Source organism: Meles meles, chromosome 1, assembly GCF_922984935.1.
Source record: "Meles meles chromosome 1, mMelMel3.1 paternal haplotype, whole genome shotgun sequence".
Taxonomy (NCBI): domain Eukaryota; kingdom Metazoa; phylum Chordata; class Mammalia; order Carnivora; family Mustelidae; genus Meles; species Meles meles.
Genome location: NC_060066.1, coordinates 49,885,690 through 49,911,181, shown reverse-complemented (window position 1 = coordinate 49,911,181; position 25,492 = coordinate 49,885,690). Strand labels below are relative to the sequence as shown.

The 25,492-nt window shown below is 39.3% G+C and overlaps 1 protein-coding gene across 1 annotated transcript; it reads right to left on the bottom strand.

Annotated features, from left to right (window-relative positions):
* Positions 1 to 3,181: 3,181 nt before the first annotated feature.
* On the bottom strand, positions 3,182 to 22,451 carry PSKH2 (protein serine kinase H2). Its single transcript, XM_046008232.1, has 3 exons — positions 22,267 to 22,451; positions 16,998 to 17,664; positions 3,182 to 3,523 (listed from the first exon to the last, which is right to left on the bottom strand). The coding sequence occupies exons 1-3, from the start codon at positions 22,449 to 22,451 to the stop codon at positions 3,182 to 3,184; spliced, it is 1,194 nt and encodes a 397-aa protein (XP_045864188.1).
* Positions 22,452 to 25,492: the final 3,041 nt, after the last annotated feature.

The following is a 25,492-nucleotide window of genomic DNA, read 5'->3' as shown; positions in this document are numbered from 1 at the left end:
AATAAGATCATATTATAATACCCTTCTGCACCTTGCCCTTCCATTTAATACAATAGCATACCATATAACAAAAGATATAGAGGTACCATGTCATTTTTTTTTTAAAGATTTTATTTATTTATTTGACAGACAGAGATTTCAAGCAGGCAGAGAGGCAGGCAGAGAGAGAGGAGGAAGCAGGCTCCCCGCGGAGCACAGAACCTGATGCGGGGCTCGTTCCCAGGACCCTGAGATCATGACCTGAGCCAAAGGCAGCGGCTCAATCCACTGAGCCACCTAGGCGCCCCACCATGTCATTTTTAATGTATAGTAGCTCTTTGCTTAAATGTAACGTGCTTTATTTGAGTTCCCCTATTAATGGAAATTTATTTGTGATTCCTGTTTATATAAATGCCAATGTTTTATATGCTTTTATACACATGTCTTTGCACACATTGACAAGAATCTGGGTAGAACAAATTCCTAGAAATGCCACTATTAGGCCAAAGGGTCAATGCATTTTTAATTTGACTATATTGCTGCCAAACTCTTACCCTCTGAGGTAGAATCAGAATGCATTCCAGTCTCTCAATGGAGCATGACACTATCTGCTTTCCTGTAACCTTTCACCAAATGTATTATAGAAATTTTAAACTGCATTAATCTGAGAGATGAAAAGTTATTGTGTCTTTGTTGTTTTAATGTCCTTCTTTTTAATTAGGAGTGAAAGTGAGCATTTTTTCACATGCTCATTAGTCATTTGGATTTTTATAAACTACCTGTCAAAATATTTGCCCACTTTCCCATTTTTTTAATGACTCTGAGTTCTTTAATAGTAAAGGAACTAACCCATTGTTTGCCATACGTGGTGCAGCATTACAATTTATAGTGAAAATGCTGTTGTCACTAATGACACATTCATATCCATATGTCACATATAATTGTTCCACTTATGAAACCTAAAAGAGAAAAATAAATTAGAAAATTAAGACTGATTTTATAGTTATAGAAAATGTCACTCTAGCATTTTATTATTGTACTCCATTAAACAAATTAAGTGATGTCAACTGATGAATCATTATTTACTATATCCATTCATACAAGTGTCCCTCAGATATACTTAATAGTAATATCATAGTCTTCATATCACTTTATAAAAATTTACTGTACTAGGGATCAGACCGTATGTGCCTTGCCTGGAGAATGGAGTTTTAGAGGTTACTTCTTTTTTTTTTTTTTAATCTTAAAGATTTAATTTATTTATTTGACAGAAAGAGCACAAGTAGGTGGGGGTGGGGGGGAAGCAGGCTCCCTGCCAAACAGAGAGCCCAATGCAAGGCTCGATCCCAGGACCCTGAGATCATGACCTGAGCCGAAGGCAGAGGCTTAACCCACTGAGCCATCCAGGGACCCCAGAGCTTACTTCTTTTAACAGACCATTTATAATTATTCTATGGTAGGTATTTAGGGCTATCAAGGTATTTGATTAAATGATTCTAGAAGAGAGCTGTGATAACCAGAAAGAACTGACAGTAGAAGAATGAAGCAAGATGATCACGTACTATTTTGTGAACTACAGTATGTGATAAAGTCTAACTGTAGAAAAAAATCACCATTGTCTGATTCCACAGAACTCCCATGTTCCAGTGAATACTGCCCGGATGAAACTGAGTCTCTTATGGATAGAAGAGATATCTTAAGATTCTTTTTAAAAAATTTTATTGTGGTAAGATGAACCTAGCTTCTTAACAAAATTTTAAGTGTCCAATACGTTATCATTGACTCTAAGTACTAGGCTGTACAGCAGAGCTCTAGAGTTTATTCATCTTGTTTAATGAAACCTTTATACTCATTAAGTAGTAACTCCCCATTTTCCCTCTCCTCGGCCCTTAGCAATGGCCTGTGAGTTTGACTACGTTAGATATTTCATACAAGTGGAATTACGGGGTGTTTGGCCTTCTGGGACTGGCTTCTTAAACTTTAGCATAATGTACTCCGGTCCATCCATGTTGTCACATACGGCAGAATTTCCTTACTTTTTAAGACTGAATGCTATTCCATCACATGTGGATGCCACATTTTCTTTATTCATCTGTTGATAGACATTAAGCTTATTGCCACATATTGGCTTTTGTGACTAGGGCTGCAGTGAGCATAGCCTTGCTAATATCTCTTCCAGATCATGATTTCAATTATTTTGGACAAATACCCAGAAGTGGGATGGCTAGGTCATGTGGTATTTCTATTTTTAGATTTTTGAGACTCCTGCATGTTGCTTTCCGCAGTGGCTGCCCCATTTTGCATTCCCACCCACAGTGTATCCACATCTCACCAACACTTCTGGTTTTTTGGTTTTCTGATAATAGCCCCCCAACAGGCACAGAGATATCATTGGGCATTTGACCTCTTCTTTGGAGAAATATCTATTTAAATCCTTAGCCCATTTTTAAAATCAGGCTATTGGTTTTTTTTGCTAATGAGTCTTAGGAGTTTTGGAGATATTTTGGAGATCAACCTCTTATCAGATATGTGGTTTGTAAATATTTTCTCCCATTCTATCCTTTGCCTTTTCATTTTGTTAGTTGTTTCCTTTGCTGTGCAGAAGATTTTTAGTTTGAGATAGTTTCACTGTTTTATTTTTGGTTTTGTTGCCAATTAAGTTTCTCTATATGCTCCATAATTAGCAATTTCCATTAATAATTGCTGACTAAATATGAACTTAAGAGGTATTTGTAATTATCTTGTTATTGTAATTTGTAATTTGTAATTACCTTGTTATGTAATTATCTAGTGGTTATTAACACCATACAGTGGTCATAAATATAATTCAGTAATTTCAGTATCAATACATTTAATTCCTCATTTCTAACTATCACTAAGTCTCTGATTCTTCATTTCTTCATATATATATCCCTTATTCCTATTATCCCCCTCTTTACTTAATCCATCAATTCTCAAGATATTTTCTTCATCTATTTCTAATTACATAAACATATTTAGTATTTACTATTTATCTTTCACAGAAGTATATTTTGGGGAATAAATACAGACATAGGAAACATTACAGACAAAAAGTGTTTAAAATTAAGGTCTACCTTTTCCAACGATAATCACATGTTCCCAGGTCCACGGAGCTTTCTTAGGTGCTTTAATCCTGATCGAATGGTCCCTACTGACCTAATGCTATCAGTGTTGATCTGCCTTAAAATTGGTTAAAGTGGTTTTGAAGGTTATCTGTTCCCAAAAGTGCAGACAGTGAAGATTCCTCTACTCTTACGTTTCTCATGCTCCGTATGTGCTTTGATTTGTGATAAGAACGTGACCTAGAAGACTGCGCAGACTCAGGACTCTGAGAGGGGAGAGACGCCCTGCGCATGAGGTTCCTGGATATGACCCTCTGGAGATTCTTCATGGAAGACCCGGCAGCCCTGGTGATCACCCAGGGATGATCCAGGGCCTGCCCAGCTGACATGCGATGACTAGCCTCGAACATAAGCAACTTGTCTATGAAGTCCTTCGCCAAGTGGGAAATATGTGGCCAAGGCTAGAAGGAAAAATAGATAAAATAGAATAAAATTAATAAAATAAAAATACATAAACACACATAGAGCATCATCTTCTTTATTACATGATTAACACATATCACACCTGGAAGACTTTTTCAAATAAACAAGTTAAATGCTATATCATTAAATATATTGGGAACCAGAAAATCCACTTTTGAGAGAGGAAAAAAAAAATCTATTTGGTGAAAGGAAAAGCCAAACACAAATTGTCTTCCAAATTCTCTGTTCAGTGAAGGAAACTTCCTTTCCAGAAATCTGTCCAGTGTGCTTCAATTAGCAATGTGAGTTCCCACATCACATTTATGTGGGCTGGACAAGGCAAAGCAGCTGTCTTCCATGAAGTACACCAGCCTTGGGTTAGTATTTACTGCACTCTGGTCATCTCCTAGAGTTTCCAGAACTCCAAGAATCAGCTAGAGTGGAAAGTGGAATGAATTGAGAAATCATCAAATTTTCTCTCTGAAAGCTTACTCTATACTTAGGATGCCTCCATCTCCCAGCCTCCAGAGAGAAAGGGCAGAACAAAATGGCCCTTCAGGGAAGACTTCTCCTGCTGTGCAGATCCTCATCACCCTCTGGGCCGCATTGTTCCCCATCAGGTAGCTCCAAGCGGGATTCAGCATGGAGCAGAGATACTGCAGGATGTGATGTGTATACCAGCTAGTTGATGTTTCAGGGATTTGTTCTGGTGATATTTACAGCTTTTGCACGTATTTTAAGTACAATAAGAGCAATTCATGGTGACTTTTGTGAGGATGGAGACGAGAGAGCTGTTGCTTTACACTTGTTTTCTGCATTATCTATCAACACATACCATAGACCAAACAAAACAAAACAGTAGTTCTGTATCCTTTGTCATCTACAAAGTAGAAACATTGACAAAATTACGTACATTTGCTGTATCTCAAACATTTTCTGGTTGACATGTGTTTTTAAAAAGTTGCCTCTCCCAAGAAAGATAAGGAAATCCTTACAACCTATTGTCTTTGTCCTTGTGTTAGGAAAAATCAGACTCAATGCAGAAGTCACACTCTCCAATCTCTTAACAGTCTACTAACCTAGAATTTGAATCAGAAGAAACCAGTAAAAGGAGTTGCTCTTTTTTGTTCCTTCAGCTTATTTAGGCAAATGAGATCTGAGAAATACTTTTCCCCAAAATAAAATGCATGAAATAAATGAACACATTTGCCAAATACTCAAAACACAGGGAAAATAAAATGTAAACACCACATGTCTAGACAAAGTACGTCAGTGGCTGACACTCACAATGGCATATCCTTTGCTTTGGCTAGACATCTATTTGGCTCTGGATCCAGACACATTTATCTAGGCTCAAGGTTAAGTTAGATGTCTCTAATGGAACGTTATAAGACAAGCAAGTGAATCTTTCTGGAAAATATAAAATATGTGTAATGAGATTTATGAAGAGCTCATTAAGAAGACCCCCCCAATGAATTTACACTTAAAATGCAGTTGCAGAAAAAAGGTAACATAGAAAAAAAGTTCTTCAGCCAAAGTGCATTATTTCAACATGGGTTAGAAATTACAGGATTCCTGAGCCATAAAGAACAACTGGAGAGTACCTAGAAGTCAATTATATATTACACAGTAGAAAATGACAGGTGTAGAAAAAAATGTCAGAACTATCTATTTTTACCTTCTTAATCTAAAATTTATTTTTGCCTATGTTGTATCAAGTATAAAATAAATTAATATACTATATGTATATATTCTATAAAGGAATACAAATTGAGTGCGCATGCTCATAATTTTTTGACTAATAGAGGTATATGACCAAAAAACGATTTAGAAGGGCATCTGGCTGACTCAGTCGGTAGAGTATGCGATTCTTGATCACGGAGTTGTGAGTTCGAGTCCCACACTGAGCATAGAGATTACTTTAAAAATTTTAAAAAATGATTTGGAGGCTACACATTCAATCAAGTTCATATCATGAACCAAATCTCACTTGATGACATTATTCAGTCCCTTCACCAGTCTGGACATCCACCTCGCCATTGCCACTCTTTACCTTGAAAATTCCTCTGTTCAGCTTTTCTCAGCAGTCTCAAAGAGACACTGCCATCAGTCAGCTGGTTACCCCATCATAATGTGAAGAAAGACTGGGAGTGAGCCGAGTGGATCTGGATTACAGGGCTGACCAGCCCTATACAGCTCTAAACAAACTCAGTTTCTTCATCCAAAAAATGGGCATCATATCTCTTTCACAAGATCCCTATTGGAACCAAATTAGATCAAGTATGTGAAAAATGGTTTTCAAAATATAAAATATAGGGTAAGCTTTAATTGCTCTTGTTCTTTTACTATTAAATCATAATGAAACTCCTTCAGTTCTTTTGCGGACATATCCACCTACTATATTCAGAGGACTGGAAGATGAAAATTACCTAAAACTTCTCATACTGAGTCCACTTACTATTATCATGATAAATGTGTGTCCTCAAAACAATGTTCTCCGTTCAGAGGTAATGAACCAAATAAGAAGAAAGGTAGCAAGACATACAAATGGCTAACGAACACATGAAAAGATGCTCAACATCACTCATCATCAGAATACAAATGAAAACTACAATGAGACATCACCTCACACCTGCCAGAATGGCTAAAATTAACAACCCAGGAAACAACAGATTTCTGCGAGAATGTGGAGAAAGGGGAACCCCTTACACTATTCGTGAGAACGCAAGCTGGTGCAGCCACTTTGGGAAACACTGTGGAGCTTCCTCAAAAAGTTAAAAATAGAACTACTCTCCAATCCAGCAATTGCACTACTAAGTATTTACCCAAAGGTTACAAAAATACTGATTTGGGGGCGCCTGGGTGGCTCAGTGGTTAAAGCCGCTGCCTTCGGCTCAGGTCATGATCTCAGGGTCCTGGGATCGAGTCCCGCATCGGGCTCTCTGCTCAGCAGCAAGCCTGCTTCCCTCTCTCTCTGCCTGCCTCTCTGCCTGCCTCTCTGCCTACTTGTGATCTCTCTCTGTCAAATAAGTAAATAAAAAAATCTTTAAAAAAAAAAAAATACTGATTTGAAAGGATACACGCACCGACTGTTTATAGCAGCGTTATCAACAAGAGCCAAATTTTGGAAAGAGCCCAAGGGTCCACTGACCAATGGAGAGGTAGTTTATGTATACAATGGAATATTACTCAGAAATCAAAAAGAATGAACTCTTGCCGTTAGCAATGATGTTGATGGAGCTACAGTGTATTATGTTAAGCAAAATAAGTCAGTCAGACAAAGACAAATACTACATAATTTTTCATTCATATGTGGAATTTAAGAAACAAAACAGATGAACATTAGGGAAGAAAAAAGAAAGAGGCAAATCATAAAACAGACTCTTAACCCTAGAGAACAAACTGAGGGTTGATGGAGGGAGGATGAGGATGGGCTAAGTGGGTGATGGGCATTAAGGAGGACACTTGTGATGAGCAGTGGATGTTATATGTAAATGATGTATCACTAAATTCAAGTACTAAAACTAATGTTACACTATATTTTAACTAACTGGAATTTAAATAAAAACTTCAAACTACAAAATAAATAAATAAATAAAGGTAGCACTAGGGGTGCCTGCATGGCTAAGTGGGTTAAAGCCTCTGCCTTAGGCTCAGGTCATGATCCCAGGGTACTGGCATTGAGTCCCGCATAGGGCTCTCTGCTCAGCAGGGAGCCTCCTTCCCCCCACCTCCCCACCTGCCTCTCTGCCTGCTTGTGATCTCTGTCTATCAAATAAATAAATAAAATCTTTTAAAAAAGGAAGTTAGATACTACAAACACACACAAAAGCACACACAGAATACACACAGTTCCTAAAATTCTAGATGCAACATCTCAAATTTTAAGGATTATAATTAATGTTAAAATTTGCTAAATATAGAGCTAACTGAAATACAGGGTAATAATTATTGACGGATTTAATTATAGAGTTTTCAGAAAACTACAAATATCTATTTTTAAGTGAATGGATAAGCTATCATTCAAATTCTTGGGCTAAGAGCACTCTAAGTAGCATTTATCTCCTTAAAAATAGTAGCTTTTAGGGGCACCAGCTGGCTCTGTCAGAAGAGTATGTGATACTTGCTCTCAAGATGGTGAGTTCAAGCCTCCCACTGGGTGCAGAGTTTACAAAAAAAATTAAATAAATAAAAAATTTTCTTAAACTTTTAAATAGTAGCATTTATTATAAAACTTCTACTAGGGGCACCTGGGTGGCTCATTTGGTTAAGCATCCAATTCTTGGTTTCAGCTCTGGTCATGATCTCAGGGTCCTGGTATCAAGCCCTGTGTAGAGCTTTGCACTCAGCCCAGGGTCTGTTAGAGATTATCTCCCTCCCCCTCTCTCTCTGCTCCTTCCCCTGCTCACCCTCTCTCTCTTTAAAATAAATAAATCAAATCTTAAAACAACAACAACAACAATAACAGAAAACAAAACAAGCAAACAAAAAAACCTACTGATGATGGTTCTCTGACTAGCATTTCTCTTCCCTTAAACTTTAGTGTAGGGCCTTGGTAGGACTTCACTTAAGCTCTGCAATTAAATTTTATGTAAATGTGCCCCAAAGTACCAGTGAACGCTCTATAACTTTATTACTTGAGACCAGGAAAATCACTCTTCCTTCTATCAGAAAGCAGGAGATTCTGTACATCATTATGTTATAAATATTTAGAATTTAAAATGTTTTCTTCCCAATCTGAGAGCAGACTTTAAGTTGTTTTTATCTTTGCCAAAGCTGAAATTGTTCAAAGACAAAGCTAATTATGTCAGAATGCTATATCCATTGGGGCATTTGTAAAACCTGGGAAAAGTCAGGAGATATATACAAGTTTATTACAGGTAACATCAAATTAAAAAACGGAAAAAGAACCAATTAATCATATACCAGGTTCATAAAGAGAATATTTTTGTGAGCTAAGGGGTTCTTGACATGAGAGAAATGATGCTTCCAGTTTTTCTTATAAGGAAAACACTGAAATTTAAAGAAGCTTGGACAAAGTCTAATTTGTTTGCATACCTATCATAGGTTAAAAAGAGATGTGTTCAATATTCTTCAAAAAAATTAACAAATGGGGCACCTGGGTGGTTCAGTGGGTTAAAGCCTCTGCCTTCGGCTCAGGTCATGATCCCAGGGTCCTGGGATTGAGCCCCACATCAGGCTCTCAGCTCAGCAGGGAGTCTGCTTCCCTCTCTCTGCCTGCCTCTCTGCCTACTTGTGATCTCTCTCTCTGTCAAATAAATAAATAAAATATATTTCTTTTAATTAACAAATAAAAAGTAGTAGAAGAAGAAGAACATAAGAGCAACAAAAAATTCAATTGGCCTTTGAAACCAACCATATATTGGGGCGCCTGGGTGGCTCAGTGGGTTAAGCCTCTGCCTTCAGCTCAGGTCATGATCTCAGGGTCCTGGGATCAAGCCCCACATTGGGCTCTCTGCTCAGCAGGGGTCCTGCTTCCCTTCTTCTCTCTCTGCCTACTTGTGATCTCTGTCTGTCAAATGAATAAATAAAATCTTTAAAAAAAAAGAAACCCACCATATATAGTATGTTCTTCCATATATAATATATATTAGAACTAGTTCTATTATAAACCCTATAAGCCAGAACAGAAACAACATAAGCATAACATTAAAATTAGATATTTCTCGGTTAGCAAGAGCTTTACACAAATAGTTCTTTTCTCTTCAACTCCATGAATTCTACTGATGATATCAAGGTCAAAAAGTGCAACATAATCAAGAAAACAGATAAGTACTTTCCAATCTAATCACTACCCCTTACACCAAAGGTAACATCTACATAGCCAAAGTGAAAGTGAAATGCACATGGTCTCAATTCCAAGAAGCACTCTGTGTGCTTGAGTTAAAGGTAAGACAGAATATACTTGTACAATTTAAGTCAGAGAAGAGATGAAGAAAGTGATAAGCAGAAAATGAAATATATTATGAAAGATCTTATAACCATTAAAATTATTTTCTGTAAAACTTTTAAAGTAAAAATATCACTGAAAAAGTTGAGCACCACATTTGTGTGAGCATAAGTGTTTTAAGAACTAAATCACAGGAATGGGAACCAAGTTACAAGAATTATGACCTAACTAAAATGTGGTTCATTTCATTATTGAAATTCTAGTCGTGATGAAAAGAGAATAATAGGGAATTGGGAACCAGATCTTCTGCTCTCCTTTCCCTTTTTCCTACTTAATAACCTGAATGGAAAAGAAATAAAGCAAAGAAAAAATAAGAGAAATTAATGGAGATAAGGATACAGAAAGAAAATTGGGGTCATGGCTGGTGAGTAAAATTCATCAGATCTATTCCTTCTAAGGGAGTGAGTGCATCAATGAATTTTTCCTACCAGTACGGCAATCACAGGTGAATCTAAGTTTGTGGGGACCATTTTCTATCAATATCTATATGGAATTTTTATTTTTTTTTTTAGTTTTTTAATTTATTTTTTTCCTTGTGGGATTTTTTTAAAATATGTTTTTAATACCAGTGTTTATCTTTGCTGGCTGGCTAATATGGCTATAAGACTCACTTTAACCCACTGAGCCACCCAGACGCCCCCTATAAGACTCACTTTATTATCAACTTTTTTCACATCAAAAAAAGATTACTGTGATACAGTGCAATATAATTGGGTAGTAATACAGGATTTCCAACTCATGGGCAAGAATGTGTAATTTTTACTAGCATTAAAAAGTTAATATCTCACTTTTCTCACTATTCCATTTAAAGGATGAAAAAGGTATACTTGGCACTGTAATAATATATTTATATATTTTTATATATAATAGTTATTTAAGCAAAATTCAAACTTGTATTTCCACTGTTTCCCAACAGAAAGAGCTAACACATACATAGCCCTATGGATTAATATGTGAAACTATTCTAAGCACGTGACATCTTTTAGCTCATTTGATCTTCACAACAATGCTGTTAGGTAAACACTATCATTATTACTGTTTCACAGATGAAGGAACTTAGATACAGAGAAATTAAGAAACGTGCCCAAAGTTACACAGTTAGTAAGTGGCAGAGCCAGGAAAGGACCCAGCCAGCATTGCTCCAGATCGTGCCCTTGACACTGCACCTTTACAAAATACCCGCATAAATATACACTCACCTGCACATAATGCTCTAAAATTCTTGTTTTTTACTACTATGCAACATATTCCCTTTTATGTGCTTTTGCATGTGTTGTTCTACTGGGAATGTGCCAATCTCCCTTTCAGAAACTCTTTTTTTTTCCTTAGTATTTTTTTTTAAGATTTTTATTTATTTGACAGACAGAGATCACAAGTAGGCGGAGAGGCAGGCAGAGAGAGAGAGAGAGGAGGAAGCGGGGCTGGATCCCAGGACTCTGAGATCATGACCTGAGCCTAAGGCAGAGGCTCTAACCCACTGAGCCACCCAGATGCCTCTCCCTTTCAGAAACTCTTACCCCTCCTCCAAGACACAGCACAAATGTCCTCTCCTTCATGAAATCTGACCCAAATTTCCTAGCCAGTAAGAGACTATCTTCCTTTGTTCCGTGGACTTTGCACCTTTGTTCCCACATGTATGAAAGCACTTACGTTTGAAGAGATACATAAGAATACTTGGTCTCTCAGGCACCTGGGTGGCTTAAGCATGTGACTCTTGATTTTGGCTCTGATCATGATCTCAGGGGTGTGAGATTGAGCCCCATGCTCAGCAGGGAGTCTGTTTGAGATTCTTTCTTCCTTGACCTCTCACCCCTGTTCGCTCTCTCTCTCATTCAAATAAATAAATAAATCTGAAGAAGAAGGAGGAAGAGGAGGAGGAAGAGGAGGAGAAGGAGAAGGGCGGGGGGAAGGAGGAGGAGGAGAAGGAGAAGGGGAGGAAGAGGGAGACAATGATGACAACAACCTGGTCTCTCAGACAAGATTACTTGAACCCACAGAGCAGGGACACTGAACATTTTCACGTGGGTATTCCCAGAGCTAAGCATGATTCCTGGCTGGAGGAAGACCAGATAAGAAGGAGGGTGGAGACCTCTAAGGACGTTTTCCAACAGTCTCTGGGAGAAACGATGAATGAGTCTTAACTCTCTCCAGCATGAGCCCTGCCACCAAGCTGAAAGCCATCATGATGGTATTGGTAATCAAAAAGATAAGTAAAGGCCTCCTTCACACAGTAGACACAGGGTTTCTTTTTTCTTCACCATGTGCTGTGTCTTTCTAGCCTGGTTGCCTCTCAGGCATTGCAGGAAGCAACTGGAAAGGGGAACTCCTACCCCTACTCTCAAAGCCCCATGAGTAGAGTAAATGTACCCTTCCAAACCACCCTAACATTCCAGAATGAATCTAATAAATTTAACAACTGAAGGTATAAGTTACCTAAAATCCAACTTACTCACCAAAGATATAAATGTAGTAATCTGAAGGGGCATCTGAACCCCAATGTTTATAGCAACAATGTCCACAATAATCAAGTTATGGAAAGAGCCCAGATGTCCATCAACAGATGAATGGATAAAGAAGATGTGGTTTACGGGGCACCTGGGTGGCTCAGTGGGTTAAAGCCTCTGCCTTTGGCTCAGGTCATGATCTCAGGGTCCCGCATCAGGACTTCTGCTCAGAGGGGAGCCTGCTTCCCCCTCTTTCTCTGCCTGTCTCTCTGCCTACTTGTGATCTGTCTGCCAAATAAATAAATAAAATCTTAAAAAAAAAAAAAGAAGAAGTGGTTTATATATATAATGGAATACTACTCAGCCATCAAAAAAATGAAATCTTGCCATTTGCAACAACATGGATGGGACTAGAGAGTATCAGGCTAAGCGAAATAAGTCAATCAGAGAAAAACAATTATCATATGATCTCACTGATATGTGGATTTAAGAAATAAAACAGGATCATAGAAGAAGAGAGAAATAAAAAAGATGAAATCAGAGATAGGCAAACGATAAGAGACTTGATCATAGGAAACAATCTAAGGGTTGCTGGAGGGGAGTTGGGTGAAGGAATGGGGTAACTCTGTGATGGACATTAAGAAGGGCACCTGATATAATCATATAATGGGTATTATATAAGGCTTCTACCTCTGAAACTAATAATTCATTATATGTAATTAATTGAATTTAAATTTAAATTGAATTTAAATTAAAAACCAAAACAAAATAAAATAAAAATAAATAAATAAATATAGTCCACCTTACTATAAATTAAAATTTGTATTCTATGCTCAATGCAGTTATAGTTGAGATACAATTATTCATACAGTTAGAAACCAGAATCTCTTAATTTTTTAAAAGCAATTGTTTTTCTTAATGCAGTCTCTATACTTAACTCTTCACGATATCTTATTGGATATAAGGCGGAAAATATGATACAGTCCTAGCCTTCAAAGAGTCAACAATGTCTTAGAAAGATGACATACAGATTAAATGTCAAACGAAAGAAATTTATTATAATCCTTAACACTATTCAGAAAAAGGAAAGAATAACACAAGTGGAATGGTCATCAAAGCTCCGTGAAAAGTAATATATTTCACACCAAAATCAAGAAGAATTAAACATTAATATTATAGCTATTTTTTTTTTTTGCTTATACATGGTTGGAGTCAGAGTATATCTCTCCCAGGTGTCTACAAAATATTTTCTACAAATAATAAACATCATTCCTCTTCACTATAAGAGATACAACACTCAAATCTCTGGAAGTTTTGTCCCATTTATTGCACTTCTTCACCTGACTTCTAGAGAAAAGAAGTGATTCACACAATGTGTCATACTTGGAATTTTAGTTATAGACAAAAGAACTTTAATAAACACCCACAATGGGATCCCTGGGCAGATCAGTTGGTTAAACGTCTGCCTTCGGCTCAGGTCATAATCCCGCATCGGGCTCCTGGCTCAGTGGGGAGCCGCCTTCTCCCTCTGCCTGCCACTCCCCCTGCTTGTGCTCTCTCTCTCAGACAAATACATAAGTAAAATCTTTAAGAAAAAACAAACAAACAAAAAAGGACCCATATTTATCTGACAGTTCTGCAGGTCAAAATGGGTCTAACGAGCTCAAATCAGGTATCAGCAGCGCTGCCTCCTAGAGGCTCCAGGGAATAGTTCTTTCCTTGCCTTTTCCCATTTCTAGAGACTGCACATGTTCCATGGTGCATGGCCCCTTCCTCCATCTCCAAAGCAAATCATTCCAATCTATGTTCCCTTCATCACATCTCCTCTACCTTTGACTCTCCCACCTACCTACTGTAAGGGCCCTAGTGATCACATTGGGTTCATCCAGATAATCCAGGATAATCTCTCTATCTCAAGATCCTTAGTTTAGTCACATCTGCTAATTCCTTTTTGCATGTAAGGTGGCCCACCTATGGATTCTGGGTATTAGAGTAGGGACATTTGGGGGGGGGGGGGGTGGTTGTATTCTATCTACCACACCTATGCTTCCAGAATTGATGGTCACCCCAGCATTTAAATAAAATTGGTGCATTTACAAATTAGTATGCTTGTTAATAAATGGCAGTTATACAATAATATGACAGAGAGAACATGATGATAGGCTTTTCTAAGTCTATCAATCTGTTACCCTGACATTATGGACTGAATGTTTGTGTCCCTCTGAAATTCATATGTTAAAGCCCTAATCCCTAGTATCATTATAGTTAGAGATGAGGCCTCCAAAGAAGTAATTAAGTTTTTTTTTAAAGATTTTATTTATTTATTTGACAGACAGAGCTCACAAGTAGGCAGAGAGGCAGACAGAGAGAGAGGAGGAAGCAGGCTCCCCGCAGAGCAGAGAGCCTGATGTGGGGCTCGATCCCAGGAACCTGGAATCATGACCTGAGCCAAACGCAGAGGCTTAACCCCCTGAGCCACCCAGGCACCCCAGTAATTAAGTTTTTAAATGAGGTCATAAGGGAGGGGTCCTGATTTGATGGGATTAGTGGACTTTTAAGAAGAGACACCAGAGTTCCTTCCCTTTCTACCCCATCTCCGCCCCCCCAGCACACACACAAAATAAGTCACATGAGCACACCATGAGAGGGCAGCTGCCTACAAGCCAAGAGAAGAGGCATCATAAGGAAACCTACCTTGTTGGCATCTTGATCTTGGACTTCTCAGCCCTTAGAACTGTGAGAAATAAATTTCTATTGTTTAAGTCATCCAGTCTGTGGTATTTTGCTATGGTATCTTGAGATGGCTAAGACCCTTTGTAATATTATAAAAGAATATGAGTATGATAGACATGGGTGCCTGACAAACACAGGAAAGAAAGTCAAGGGGATATTAACCCAGTATTACAAGCAGCCACAATCCTACTTTGTTGTCTGAAGTTACAAATAGGCACTTCCTCAAGAAGTAGAGATTGCCACCATGGAGACAATCTCAGTACTCCATCCAGACCCTAGCCCCTCTTTTCCGTATGTACACACACCCCCTTCCTTGGGAGTGCTTTCCTTCTAAAAGCCAACACCTTATTGTTGTTGTTGTTGTTGTTTTTCTCAGTGACCATCCAGGGGCTCCTGGAGCCACTTGCCTTTGATCCCCAGAGAATGTAAAAATTTACCACCAGCTCCCTACCATTATCACCCTCATTGACTAACAAAGAGTGACAGGTATGAAAACCCAGCTTGCCTGCCTCAGGTTGGAAGAATGCTGAAGAATCCTTCCCTGCAAGATGAGACTTACCCTTATGACTGGGGCCTCCTCATCTTCCCTGCCCTCCTTGCCCCAGTCCCTTACCTGTCTTCCTGGGAGTCTACCCTTACTTTGCTGGATCTAGTATTATCTCATTAGATTCTTAGAAATGGAATTACCAGAACAAAATATGTAAACTTTTAAAAGTTCTAGATGCGGGGCGCCTGGGTGGCTCAGTGGATTAAGCCACTCCCTTCAGCTCAGGTCGTGATCTCAGGGTCCTGGGATCGAGATCTCGGGGTCCTGGGATCGAGCCCCGCATCGGGCTCTCTGCTCCGCAGGGAGCCTGCTTCCTCCTCTCTCTCTGCCTGCCTCTCTGCCTACTTGTGATCTCTCTCTCTGTCAGATAAATAAATAAAATCTTTAAAAAAAAAAAGTTCTAGATGCATAATTTCAAACCGCATCCCAAGAAATCTATAAAATTTGCCCTCTACCAACAGTGAATGAGATGGTTGAACTCTTAATAGCAATGAGCAGAGTTGAAGTGCTTTTTTAAATCTTTTTTATTTCTTTTTTTAAAAGACTTTGTTTTCATTTGTATTTTTTGGTTATTAGTGAGGCTAGACATCTTTTAAACTTTTAATAGTCAATGGTACTACATTGTCCGTAAACTCTCCCCATCCTTTCCTACTTTCTCATGTAAGTCTTAGGTCTCAATTATCAGTTTATATGAGTTTTTTTTTTTAATGTACATATGTACAATAAGATATTAAAGCTTTGTCAAAGTACACAAAATACAATATTTAAATTAGTTATTTAGCTTTTGATTTTGCTTAAGATGTTTATATATAGATGTTATCCCTTAAGTAGCTATAATCAAACTATCAATATTTTTCTTCATGACAAAAAGAACCTTTTATAGTTGAACATATATTTGATCACTTGCTGAACATGAAATGAACTTCTCCTTTTGTCAAGCTTCCTACACACAAGCATTAACAACTTTCCTTCTCTACCCGAAAACAACAAGAAGTGAACACATTCATAAAAATTGGGAGTTCTAAGTTTAAACAATGGATAAATATTTTACACAAGCTATGAGGTTAAACATTTCACTAAGGAAACATTATATTACAGAAAGGGCTTGGATCATCTAGACTCAGGCAGAAAATCTCTCACCAGACACCCAAGTGTCATGCTGAGCTTCTGAATACACATCAGTCTACTCAGCTGATGAAAGAAAAACTACAAACTTCCCTTGTCTACTTATCAATGTCATGTGCTAACCACAGACAACTCAGTAACATAGGCTCTTACTACCTTGAGACCAATGGCTCTCAGCCAGGGGTGATTCTGCCCCGCAGGGGACATTTAACAATGTCTGGAGACAATCTTTGTTAGCACAACTTGAGGAAGGTGTTGAATCTAGTGTATTTACTAGATATCCAGCACCTACCAGTATCTACCAGTAATGTATGGAGGGTGGAGTAGAGGCCAGGGCTGTGGCAAAACACCCTGCAATGCACAGGACACCCCCACTCCCATCCCCTTCCCCCCAACTCACCCTGGCTCCGTAAAGAATCACCCAACCTGTCTCTCCTGCCCCGCCCCCGCCCCACAACCTCACCAACCTCACTGTGTGGCTCTGGGCATAACACATACCCTCCAGAACTTGTGAGTATAAATTACTAAATCTTATTTTGTTCAAAGTTTAAAAAAAAAGACTTATCCAGCCCTAAATGTCAACTAAATGTCAATAGTGCTGAGGTTGAGAAACTATAGTAGGTTAACTCAATAGGAGTGAAATTATTTCTTACCTCTCCTGTGTAATTATATTTGCCCTTCAGAATCTTCCTGTAAAGTCTTGTATGGCTTTCATCATCAAAAGGCAGGACTCCACTAAGTAAAACATATGTGATTACGCCAAGAGCCCACATGTCCACTGCACTGGTATATGGTTTCCTTAGCAAAATCTCGGGGGCTATGTACTCTGGGGTCCCACAGAGTGTCCTCATCGTCCAGTCTCCACTTTTGTTCCCAGAGTGTGCCAAACCAAAATCTGTGATTAAAATTTTTGACTCAGCACCTGGATGATAATATAAGAGATTTTCAGGTTTTAGGTCCCTGTGGGTTATTCGCAAGGCGTGCAGATACCTGATGCCATCAGCAACCATCTGGAGAATTCTGACAGCATCCTGCTCTGTAAAGGAGCCCTGAGTCATGAGTCGGTCCAAGAGCTCTCCTCCTGTAGCCAACTCCATCACCATGTAAACTCGATCTTGGGCCTCAAAGATCTCCACGAGCTGAACAATGTAGCAGTGTCTAACCCGCCTCAGGATGGTGAGCTCGGATTCACATGCTTCCCGGCCTTCCCTCACTCTGGTTTCCACCACTTTTATTGCAAAAGGTTTCTTGGTGGTCTTCTGCTCCACCCTGACGACTTTGCTGAAACTGCCTGTCCCAATTAGAGCCTTGATGTCGTATCTATCAGGAAGAAAAGCCGAATCTGTTATCCTCTGAAGCGAAGATTCTTAAAATCACCTAAATTGGTGCTTTCTATCATCTCTTTTTATCTTTACATCCCCCATCTGACTCCCTTGCTCATTGTTGCTTAATTGCATTTCTTATTTTTGAAAGCCTCCCCAGATTCTTCTTTGAAATGGAGGTAAGTGATAGAAAAGTAATTAGTTGGTGGAAAGGTAACTATTAAGACAACAGTCTTAATAACAGCAACGACCATTTATTATACATTTATTGTGTGTCAGAATATTTATTTTTTGAAAAAAATTCTAATTACAATATCCCTATTGGCTATCATAATACTATCCCCCTTTTTCAGATGAGGAAATTAAGAATTACAAAAATTAAGTGATTTTCCAAGGTCACACAGATTGTGGTTGAAATGGATAGGATTTAAATCCAACCCCTTCAAAGGTATTTCACCTACTGAGTGCCTATGCCCTATCTCGTCCACAGTGGCACCTTGAGAGACAAGCAGTGATAAACACATCAGATGGGGACAGTGTTACAGCCACAGTTTTCTCCCAGCTATCCCCCTGCACTTGCAATTTCTACACAAAAAAACAGAATTTTAACATGGGATATATGTCAATGCATAAAGTTATTCTCTCTCTCTCTCTCTCTGGGAAAGGCCAGAAGGTCAGCTAGGATTTCAAAGACTGGTGATCTTAAACTTGAATTATCTGTGTAAACGCCTATGTCAATTTGAGAATTCTATCAAGTTCAACCCTCTATTTAAGAAATGTTGAGAAAGGGGTGCCTGGGTGGCTCAGTGGGTTAAGCCTCTGCCTTTGGCTCAGGTCCTGATCTCAGGGTCCTGGGATTGAGCCCTGAGTCAGGCTCTCTGCTCAGTGGGGTGCCTGCTTCCTCTTCTCTCTCTGCCTGCCTCTCTGCCTACTTGTGATCTCTCTCTCTGTTGAATAGATAAATAAAATCTTTTTTAAAGAAAGAAAGAAATGTTGAGAGAGTGCTCCACTTAGAATCATGATTTTACAGCTGGAAAAAATATTAGAGAATGACTTACTCCAACCCCTCATTTGACAAATGAAGAAATTTCAAGATCAGGTTAGCAGATTGGTTGTTTAAATTCTACAGTGAGGGTGAGAACCCAGGTCGCATTACTTTTATTGTAATTTGCTGCTCTCCGACTTTGTTAAAATTTGTCCCTGGAAAGGATGCCAGCAAGTGGAACGTGCTCTGGGAGTATGTACGGAAAGGTAACACTTTCAGTTACATACTCAGTAACAGAGATTCAAATGCAAACATCAGTCTGTGCTGAAAATAGCCTCACTTCTTTTTGCTGAGTTTATTCTTCCAGTAATTCTTCCCTTTACCTATCTGTTCTTATAATCCTGTGCTTCCTGAATAAAAGTGTCATTTGGCTGTACCAGCTTACAGAAAACAGCTTTGTTCTATGCAGTGCATTTAATTTTCTGGCCAATTACTTTATCAAAACAGAGAGCAATTTACTCATCTTAAGTGGATTCTGTTGCCTCTTCTCTTTCCAACTTTGCTTCTTTATTCACATGCACTTTCAGGTTGATTTTGAAGATAATCACGGGCATTTCAAATTCTGTTACTTTGCAGACTAGCCAAAATTTACATTTACCTTTAATGGAGATGAAAGCACTTTGCAAATACTGATTTATCACTATGCCTTCAAAACTGCAGGCAAATTCATTTGCTCATGAAATTAATCATCAGATATCAGATGAATTACCATCTCTGAGGAACTACACTCTTTTGTTTAAAGAAAAGGAGCTTTATTCCGTACTGCTAAGGGGCCTTCATACACCAAATACTTGAAAAAAAAATGCTAGTAATTTGGCACTGAAGGGAACAGTAGGCTTTAAGCCAAAATGTAGAGTAGTGGAAATAAATGGTTTCAGATTGAATAACCAATGTCTCATAACAAATTCCTATAACTGCAGCCTTGCTTGTGATCCCGTGATGGTCATGGACGGTGACTATTTTTATGCTTTGAGTGGCTATATCTTCTGCAGCACCTGGTACAGAGTGTACAGCAATAAATGTTGAATGAAAGAATCACTCATTGAATACATATTATTTCCAAATGATCACATATATTTTGAAAACATTAAGGATCAAATCAAGCATTAGAGAAGGCATTTACAAGGCCATGCCATTCCTTCCCCTTCCACTCCTCCACTCCTCCCACCACCCAACAGGGCAGCCTCAACATTACTTTTGTAGGTGGTGCAATTTTACATCACCTTCAAAACCGAAATTATTACTTTAACTACAGCTGCTACAAACTGGAAATTTTTTCAACATGTGTAAAAAAATGAAACTCAGAAACAATAGTAATATCACAACCTGTTTGACAGAAGCAATTGAGAAAGGGCATATAGTCAGATTTAAATTCTATTGTCTCTATTCCGCAAGAATTCTAAGTGGATCACAAGGAAGAAGAAAGACAACTGTATTCTAGACTCAATTCTGTCACTAACTTGGGCAAGTCACTTAATCTTTTGGGACTTAACTCCTCATCAGGTAAGGAGCCTTGAGTTAGTCACTAGGGCCCTTACAATGTTGTGACCCTCCACCTCTATGACCCCTTCACACTCTAAAGGACTAGGACTACCCGCAGATGGAGGTTATGAGAGTAGATAAGACTGGACCACAGCAACCTCATTCTCTCTGGCTATAGATGACCAGAGATGCCATCTAACCAGTTCAGTCATGATAAGATCCCATGTCCATTCTGATTCAAGTTCAATTGGATCAGCCAACTTTGTCTCTAAGCTTAGCAGCTACTGGAGTAATCCAAAATGTTTCCTTGTATTAGAAGGTCCCAAGTAGGCTGGGAAATGGCTCTGTACAGACTGTGTTCACAGCACTGCAGTAAAGTAAGCATATCATTTGAGGGCTAGAAATGTCCCTGAGGGGGCGCCCTCAGGGTGGCTCAGTGGGTTAAGCCTCTGCCTTTGGCTCAAGTCATGATCTCAGAGTCCTGGGACCGGGCCCTGCATTGGGGCTCAGCAGGGAGCCTGCTTCCCCTCTCTCTCTCTCTGCCCGCTGCTCTGCGTACTTGTCATCTCTCTCTCTCTGTCAAATAAGTAAATAAATAAAATCTTAAAAAAAAAAAAAAAGGAATGTCTCTGAGAAGCCAGATGAGCCACCCACCACTGTGTCCCACCAAGCCCTGCAGAGTAGAAGGGACTTCATGATTTTCTTCCTCTTTATGGCCAGCATTGGTATGTTCTGAGGAAGGTAGTTTTCAGGTCCAACCAACCTGTCATCCTCGTTCATTTCTTACAGGGAGTCAGCTAGGTCTTTTTTTTTCAAAAAAAAATTTTTTTTTTAAATTTATTTGACAGAGATCACAAGTAGGCAGAGAGGCAGGCAGAGAGAGAGAGGAGGAAGCAGGCTCCCCACTGAGCAGAGAGCTTGAAGCTGATGCTGGGCTTGATCTCAGGATGTTGGGATCATGACCCAAGCCAAAGGCAGAGGCTTAACCCACTGAGCCACCCAGGCACCCCAAGTCAGCTAGGTCTTATGTGTGCCTTAGGAAGACAATAAAAAATACTGCACTGATATCTCAATACAGACTTGTGTCATGCACTGTTCACCACAATTTGCATATATTACGTCAATTATCCTCACAACATTTGTATGGGGTAGATATTATTATTATTCCCACTTTACTGAGGCAAAACCTGAGGGAGGAGAAAGGCTAAGGAACATTCTCAACACACATGATAAAAAACACAAGAGTGGAACACAAGTCTGGCTGATTCAAAGACTTGTTTCTATTCCATGATTTATGGTCTCCTTTTCAAGAATGTGGTAAAGATCCTTCACAAACATACCTGTTTGGTCCCAGCCCCAACATATCTGTGGCAAGGCCCCCATCAGCCCTGTAGGGGTTGGGAGGCCTTCCTGAACTTCCCCACCTCTGAGTCAGGGATTCCCTCCCCTTCCTTGCTTTTGTTCCCCCTCTATTTTCAGTCTGGAATTTTCCTAATCCTCTGCTCTCCCTGCTCAGAGGTGTCAAAGAGAATTTGTCCCAACACTTGCTAAAAACAGTAGGAAAGACTTTATTCCAGACTATTACAACTGGAGTCAAAACTATTGCAGTAGGAGAGACAGACTGACTTCAACTCTGTTGAAACAAAAGGCAAGAAAGTACTCAGCACTGGGCAAGCTAGTATAAAAGTCCTAGAGGAATTTAGTGGGGGGGCTGGGGCGGGGCGGGGAGGGGAGATTGGTACACGTGACTAGGCCACCTGTGTTTGCTAATTAGTGCTTAGGGAAACTGGGCTCCTGCCTTCCCACAGAGACTGGGAGAAAGTGGCCTCCTGATTACATTTCAAAGGGATAGACCCCTAGTCCTTGGGAAAGACATTCCTAGGTTGTAGAAGACTTACATCTCAAAGAGGCAGAGAAAGTGGGGACATCAGAGACCTGTCATCTGAAAGAAGGCTGTCTAAGGTTTAATCAAGCTGGGGGGAACATTAAGGCCATTTTGATGGGTGCTTAGTTTATCTTCCTCAACCCAGTCCCAGGCCATCCCCTCTGCCACTGCTTCACCTGGTGCTTTACCTGGCAAGGACACGGGGGTCGAACCTGGCGCGGAAGTGGGCCACCTGCATCCTCTGAGCTGCCTCAGACACCGCCTCAGGTCCAGGTCCTACGCCTCTGGAGTTGCCCTGGCCTTGACCCTCCTGCTTGACCGGGGCCAGCACAGGTGACCCTGGGACCACCTTGGTGCTCACACCGCAGCCCATGCCTTCTCTGCTCTGGAGAGGGGCCAAGGGGATGGGAACTCTAGGTAGGGCTGAGCAGTTTTTTCCCCTGGAGCTTGGGGGTGGTGGGCGGAGAGGGACGCAGGACAGATCAGGTCCACCCCCAGGGCCAGCTTAGAAAGAAACCCCACTGTGGATCTTTGTTAAGAAAATAACTTTCAAAGGGTCCCGCTGCCATGAGGCCACCTTGATGGTCACTGACCACTTATCTTGTGTAGTGTTTGACCTGGTAAAAGCAAAGCAGACGGAGAAAAGGCAGGAGCCTTTCATACCTTGCCTTAATTCTCTGGGTCTTAGTTTTCTCATCTGAAGATGTGAACAACTATAAATAATTATAAATAAATAAAAATAAATAAATAAATAAAATTTATATGAGCCAATGAAGGATAGCATCTCCTTCATATCACATTATCTCCTTCATCATCCTATCCTAAAGAATATTTATGTCTCCAAGGCTGAGCTCATATCTAGATGACAGGAACATTATATATATATATATATATATATATATATATATATCTTAAACTAAAAGAACTTATAATATTGGATGTATGTAATATTATTGTACTCTGTTGCATTAACTAAACATGCATTAATTAAACAGACTCATTTGTTTCTGGTACTCCACTAACTCTCCTGCAGCTGGAAGAGCCTTCCTTCTGGATGATTCAACTGAAATAGAAAGACTGGAGAAAACCAGGTGTCTAGAACCCAGCCCAACACACTGTGCAAATGCAAGAATAAAATATGTAAAAGTAGTAAGAAGAAAATTATATAATTTTTCTATTATGTAGAGATTGTGTAATCTTATCTTATATAATAATTACTATATTATTAATTATAATTATACTGTATATTATCTTATGTTTTATATATTTCATCTTTGCATTCATAATTATCCATATATGCATGATATGCATATTTTATATATCTGGTAAATTTTTTTTGATAAATGGTATTTTATGTATTGAGTAGATATCAATATATTGATTATACAGAGTTTCCCTTGCTAAATTTTAAGTGAATGATGTGTGGAAAGTGAAATTCAGTGAAGACCAAGCCAATCAAGATCAGGCACTCCTAGCAAGTTGTAGACCCAACACTGGAGCCCAGTCTCCAAACGCCCAGGGTGGTGTTCTTTCGGGTGTGACATTTCCTTTATAAATTCATTTAATTTTTAGTTTGATTTAACACAATATCTGTGATGAGTCAGTTAGTCATGCATTTGCCCAGAAGAACTGTATTTTGAAGGAAAATTTGACATATGACTTGAGGGATGCTGAGAGAAAAATGAGCCTATCCTGCAAAGGGAGCTGAACTACCAAATAATGAACTTTTCTTGATTAAGAACCCTCAGAATCCTCTGAGTACTAGGAAATCAAGAGAGAAGACTGATTTTTTTCTTTTTTTCTAAAGATTTTATTTATTTATTTGACACACAGAGAGAGATCACAAGTAGGCAGAGAGGCAGGCGGCGGGGGGAGGGGGGGGGGAAGCAGGCTCCCTACTGAGCAGAGAGCCCAATGTGGGGCTCGATCCCAGGACCCTGAGATCATAACCTGAGCCAAAGGCAGAGGCTTAACCCATTGAGCCACCCAGGTTCCCGAGAAGATTGGTTTTAAGCTGGTGCTGGTGGCCCAAGCTGTTAAAATAATTCGCAGAGTAAACAATATAAAGGAAAATGGAAAAGAATAAAATGTCAAGTAAAATGTCAAGGTGATGCTCAAAGAACTACATTTGTTACTCAGAGGGCCCTCAAGTATGTGTCATTTGGATACGTGTGGCCTAGCAACGAGGACACATCCACTCTAAGTCTGGAACTTGGGCAGCAGGGAAAGAATCCGGTAGTTAGAAGACAGCCCTCTGGTGTGTCCCCGTCCTCCAGGTCTCACAGAGCTCTGGTCTCCTGGCTGCAGCTGACCACAAAGCAGGAAAAGCTTTATCAAGAGCCTCTCACTAAGCCTGAGCCACATTCCTTGAAAATCGGCTAAAACAGTCACTGATTTTAAAGCCTTTTAAAATGAAAACAGTAATAGAAACCATTGATGAGCTCTCTTTTGGGAAAGCATCAGCTATTAACTAGAAGTGTTATTGGTAAGATAAATCTTGTGCCTGGAGAAAAAATGAACTACTTAATGCATTCAAAACTGCTACTTACTCTTAATCTCACAAAACAAACTGAGGGTTGCTGGGGGGAGGGGGTTAAAGAGAGGGTGGTTGGGTTATAGATATTGGGGAGGGTATGTACTATGGTGAGTGCTGTGAATTGTGTAAGCCTGAGGATTCACAGACTTGTACCCCTGGGGCAAATAATAATACATTATATGTTAATAAAAATAATTAATAATAAAATAAAATAAAATGGGGGAAAAAACTGCTACTTTTAAAGCTTTCACCAAGTTTTGAAATGTTGAAATGTTAAAGTCACATCATAAGCAAGTTCTTTTAGCCTAAGTAACCCTCGAGAAAGGATGATAGCTCAAGTAACGTGTGGCATAACACCATACGACACAATCTCCTACGTGGATTTCTCTTTATCATGCGTAATCGCTATGTTATTAGGACACCTCTCAAACACTGCTTGGGATACATGCTATGTATACATTAATTAACTATTTGTAGTTATTTAAATTACACATTTTATCCTATTTTTTTTTTAAGATTTTATTTATATATTTGGCAGATAGAGATCACAAGTAGGGAGCGAGGCAGGCAGAGAGAGAGAGGAGGAAGCAGGCTCCCTGCCAAGCAGAGAGCCCGATGCGGGGCTCGATCCCAGGACCCTGGGATCATGACCCGAGCGAAAGGCAGAGGCTTTAACCAACTGAGCCACCCAGGCGCCCCTACACATTTTATCTTAGTTGAAGTAATAAAATTGTTAAAATGAGCTTTAGACTTAAGACTAGTTTTTTTTTAATTTTTTATTTATTTCTTATTTTTTTATAAACATATAATGTATTTTTATCCCCAGGGGTACAGGTCCATGAATCGCCAGGTTTACACAGCACTCACCATAGCACATA